This window comes from Myotis lucifugus, unplaced genomic scaffold (assembly GCF_000147115.1).
Source record: "Myotis lucifugus unplaced genomic scaffold, Myoluc2.0 scaffold_10125, whole genome shotgun sequence".
Taxonomy (NCBI): domain Eukaryota; kingdom Metazoa; phylum Chordata; class Mammalia; order Chiroptera; family Vespertilionidae; genus Myotis; species Myotis lucifugus.
Genome location: NW_005881173.1, coordinates 1 through 4,619, shown reverse-complemented (window position 1 = coordinate 4,619; position 4,619 = coordinate 1). Strand labels below are relative to the sequence as shown.

Genomic DNA, 4,619 nt, shown 5'->3' with positions numbered 1-4,619 from the left:
GCACACCTCATGGCTCCAGCCATGGCTGGTGCATGGCCCAGACCTTGTTCTACACTGTCCTGAAGCCCCAAGACCATGTTGCAAGTTCCTGCCATCATGTTCTCCTGCCCACTTTGCAGGCCATAGGGGTCCTGGCCAAGTTTGATGACTCACAAAGCAAGCCAGGCATACTCCTAGGGTTTCAGGCCACACCAAAGTGTTCCCAGGGATTTCTTATCTTTTTGTTTTGTTTTGTTTTGTTTTGTTTTGTTTTGTTTTCTTCTTTGGATTTCATATCTTTATTCTCCTACCAGCTTACCCCACTGCTGAGTACATATCCCTGAAGGGCTATGGAGTACATATAGAGAGAAGAACCTGCCTCCATTAATAGCCTCTAGAACAACTGTTCTCAACCTGTGGGTCGCGACCCCTTTGGTGGTCGAATGACCCTTTCACCGGGGTCGCCTAAGACCAGGGGTCCTCAAACTACGGTCCTCGGGCCACATGCGGCCCCGCTGAAAACATTCATCCGGCCCGCCGGGTGTTTTTGCCACCATTGCCTGTTGCTTAGCAGCCGACTAGTTTTTTGTTGTTGTTGTTTTTTTTAATATATTTTATTGATTTTTTACAGAGAGGACGGGAGAGGGACAGAGAGTTAGAAACATCGATGAGAGAGAAACATCGATGAGAGGGAAACATCGATCAGCTGCCTCCTGCACACCCCCCACCGGGGATGTGCCCGAAACAAAGGTACATGCCCTTGACCAGAATCGAACCTGGGACCCTTCAGTCTGCAGGCCGACGCTCTATCCACTGAGCCAAACCGGTTAGGGCAGTTTTTTTAAAAGTTTTTTAAAAAGTTTGAGGACCCCTGCCTAAGACCATCCTGCATATCAGATATTTACATGATGATTCATAACAGTAGCAACATTACAGTTATGAAGTAGCAACGAAAATAATTTTATGGTTGAGTCACAACATGAGTAACTGTATTTAAAGGGCCAGAAGGTTGAGAACCACTGCTCTAGAACCTTCTCTCCTTATAGAATGTCTATACTTTAATTTTAGTTGTAGCTTTCCCCCCCTTATATTATGCTCTAAATCTCATTTTTTAGTTCTCTGACTCTTCAGCTCTAATTTTCAGATTTGTTTCCATGTGTTGATTATATCTTCTCACCTTTAGGGTAACACGCTACAGGATATATAATTCAGTGGAATCCGAGCTTAGCAATTCTAGAGCAGATATATTTTTTTTATGATAGTGTGTGAGGCTTGTGAGGAAGGAGAAAGACTTTTACCCATAAAATTTCTTGCTCTGTGGTTTCTTCACTATGGGTTTTCATCGCTCACCTGGCGAGTGAGATGTTTAGGTTTTGAGGGTTCTAAGCCAGCTAATAAAGTCATGAAATCGACCACCGTGTCAATGTTGTGCTTCTGGGTGGTCGTGTCCTTCAACACACACAAGACACTCAACCAGCTAAAAGAGATGAGCTCAGAGATGTTGGCTCGGAGGAAAAGAAGGATCACGTTGAGGTCATTGATGGGGCACCCCAGCATCTTCCTGCTGAGGAGGTCAAATGCTGGGAGCATCTCGTAGATGGACAGGAGTCGTTTGTCCCACCGACATAGCCGTGTGAGGTTGTAGATGATCACAGGCACCAGGAGGGTGTATGTTGCTATAATGGAGAGACTAACAATTTGGAAAACAGACAGGGAGGTCAGTCGGCAGGTGATGAGGTTGGGGATGTCGGTCTCATTGCTTAGCAGCTCTGTCTTGACAGAACAACTGAACTCCTTTTGGAAGAAGACATCCAGGTGGAAGTGGCCCAGGTACAGGTAAGTGGCTGAGGTGAAGAGGAGCCAGAGGGAGTTCCTCAGGAGGTAGGTAGCCACTAGTGAATGTGAGCGCTGCTTACACGCCAGGTACCGCTCCAGCAAGGGGAACTCGAAGTATCGTTCTGTGCGGGCCCTGGGCAAGGGAAAGAGAGGAGGCAAGGTGAGGAGGGCCTGTTGAGAACTGTATCCAAAGTAACAGACTCTGTGTATCCAACATGGCATTCTCAACCATGAAAACCTGCCTTCTCTGAGCATAACCACCCTCCTCCCAAAAGGAGGGAATAAGTAAGTACATCTTCACTCCCCAAGCATTGAGTGCATTGCAGTAAACCCGGTGAATGATCAATGAGGAATAAATCGCCACAAGGGATTTCTGCCCAGCAAGGCAGAATAAACCTCTAAGCAGAAGAAGTGGGATTCTTAGGAAGCAGTAAGGCTTATTAAATTAGCACTGGACTGGGAGTCTAAATAAGCCTGTTCTGGTTCATGGTCTGAGTACTCTGTGATTTTTTTATACCAATTCATTTAGTTTATAAAAATAAATGTGTGCCCTCGCTGGTTTGGCTCAGTGGATAGAGGGGTCCCGAGTTTGATTCCCATCAAGGGCACATGCCGAGGTTTCGGGCTCGATCCCTAGTAGGGGGCGTGCAGGAGGCAGCCAATCAATGATCCTCTCTCATCATTGATGTCTCTAGCTCTCCCTTTCCCTTCCTCTCTGAAATCAATAAAATATATATTTTTAAATTCCTTAAAAATAAATGTGCTAGCAAGTACTTGTTGAGAGCTGTGACATTCAGGCACATGTAAGCCAGTCTCTGTTCTGAAGGAGCTTACAGTCTGGCTTGTGGGGAAGAGGCAGATAAGCTACGCATACATGAAATAAAAATAGCACTTGATTTGTTGTTAAGATGATGACTGCAAACCATGCTAGTTGTCAGTTAGGACAGAGGATAACCGTAGGGGCTGGAGTGTTCAGAAAACTTTATGGAGAATATTGTCTTAGACTTGGCCTTCAAGAGGCAGATAAGTTTCAGAAAAGAGTGTGTGCACAATCCCGAGACAGAATGTGGTTTCAAATCTTAGCTCAACCACCCTCTTGGCGGGGCCCACCCTGGCCATTCTATTTAAAACCGTGCCACTCCACAGCCTCCCGGCTTTTCTGACCACCCCCACCCTTACCCTGCTCACTGTTTTTCTTCACACCACTTATTTTCTACCATGTAATTATGTGTTATGATTATTCGCTGTCTTGTCTTCCCTTGATAGAATATAAGCCCAGATGGGGAGGTGTAGCTTTGTCTCCCCCCCCACCTCTGCCCCACAGCACACACACATGGACACACATCTAAAGCGCCCAGAACAGCCCGGCCGGCGTGGCTCAATGGCTGAGCATTGACCTATGAACCAGGAGGTCACGGTTCGATTCCTGGTCAGGGCACATGCCCGGGTTGCGGGCTCGATCCCCAGTAGGGGCGTGCAGGAGGCAGCCAATCGATGATTCTCTCTCATTATGGATGTTTCTATCCCTCTCTCCCTCTCCCTTCCTCTCTGAAATCAATAAAAATGTATTTTAAAAAAGAAAGAAAAAGTAGTTGGTGGCAGTGTATGTAGAGGGCCTTGGAAGAATGTTTGGGGGAATGTGGACATTTTTCTATATGCATGAAGGGAGCTGTTGGAGGTTTCTGAGCAGGGGAGTGGTATAGGAAGTCGTATTTTGAGTGACCAATCCCTTTCTGACCGTGTTCATCTGCAAACTGGAGGCAGAGTTCGTTCTCCTCTCCCTGTACACAGGTGGTAGGGAGTTAATGAGAGGAGGTGTTCACCACTGTGCACTCTTGAGAAGGGTGGTACAGAGCAGGGGTGGGGAACATCAGGCCCGCGGGCCATATAAGGCCCAGGAAATCATTTGGTCTGGCCCTGCCAAGGCATCAGGGGTGAGTTAGTTAATTTGTTTGGCCAAATACAGCAGGTGAATTTTTAAGTTGATAATTTTGAATGGCCCGTGAAATGATGTTATAAATATTCAAATGGCCTCTTGGCAGGAAAAAGGTTCCCCACCCCTGGTATAGAGACGAGTTTAAACATGACCTCACAGATATCACTTTAATGCCAGGAGGAGCCCTTCAGAAAGGAGTGGAAGAGACGACTCACTTGTCCAGCTCGTCCCAGAAAACATGGGGGTCCGAGCTCTTGTGCCGGATCTTCACCATGTGCTGCACCAGGCGGATGGAGCGGTTATAGGATTTGTCCAGTTCGCTGATGATGAACAGCAGGTCCGAGCTGAGGGCCGGCGCGGCTGCGTACTGCCACAGCAGAACTGGCAGGTACATGGCCACGGCCAGGGCCAGCAGGGAGTAGGGGAGGGCCTGCGGGACGAGAGCGAGCTGAGCAGGGAGGCCCAGGGTGCAGAGAGGTCTGAGGGCCCCTGCCTCAAAGGGGAAGGAGCTACCACAGGCCCAGGACCTAAGGCCGAATACAGTGAGGCCCAGGAAAGAAGGGATAGCGAGTATCCAGGCTCCCCAGCTCCACTTTGCTGATCTGGGGTCTGTATAGGGTCCCAGGAAGGAGAGAGGCAAGAGGCAGAAAGAGAGGGAGAGAGGAAGGAAGAAGGTAAGAGAGGAATCAGGGATGGGGTGGGTAGAGAGGGCCCCCCATTCCCCATGCATGTTAGCCTTGTAAATTGTCTTAACTACATAATGTTATGAGCTAACCGGAAATCGTGGCCAACCGTGGTCCTGGCATCCCAGGTGTGTGTGTGTGTGTGTGTGTGTGTGTGTGTGTGTGTGTGAAAGAGAAAGAGAAGG

At 48.2% G+C, this 4,619-nt stretch overlaps 1 protein-coding gene across 1 annotated transcript; it reads right to left on the bottom strand.

Moving 5' to 3' along the window:
• Positions 1–938: 938 nt before the first annotated feature.
• Positions 939–4,199, bottom strand: LOC102430214 (pannexin-3-like; the record flags this gene model as incomplete). Its single annotated transcript, XM_023749464.1, has 2 exons — positions 939–1,948; positions 3,967–4,199. Coding segments are annotated over 2 exons (873 nt in total), but the record flags the coding sequence as incomplete, so codon positions are not given.
• Between the last annotated feature and the right edge of the window lie 420 nt (positions 4,200–4,619).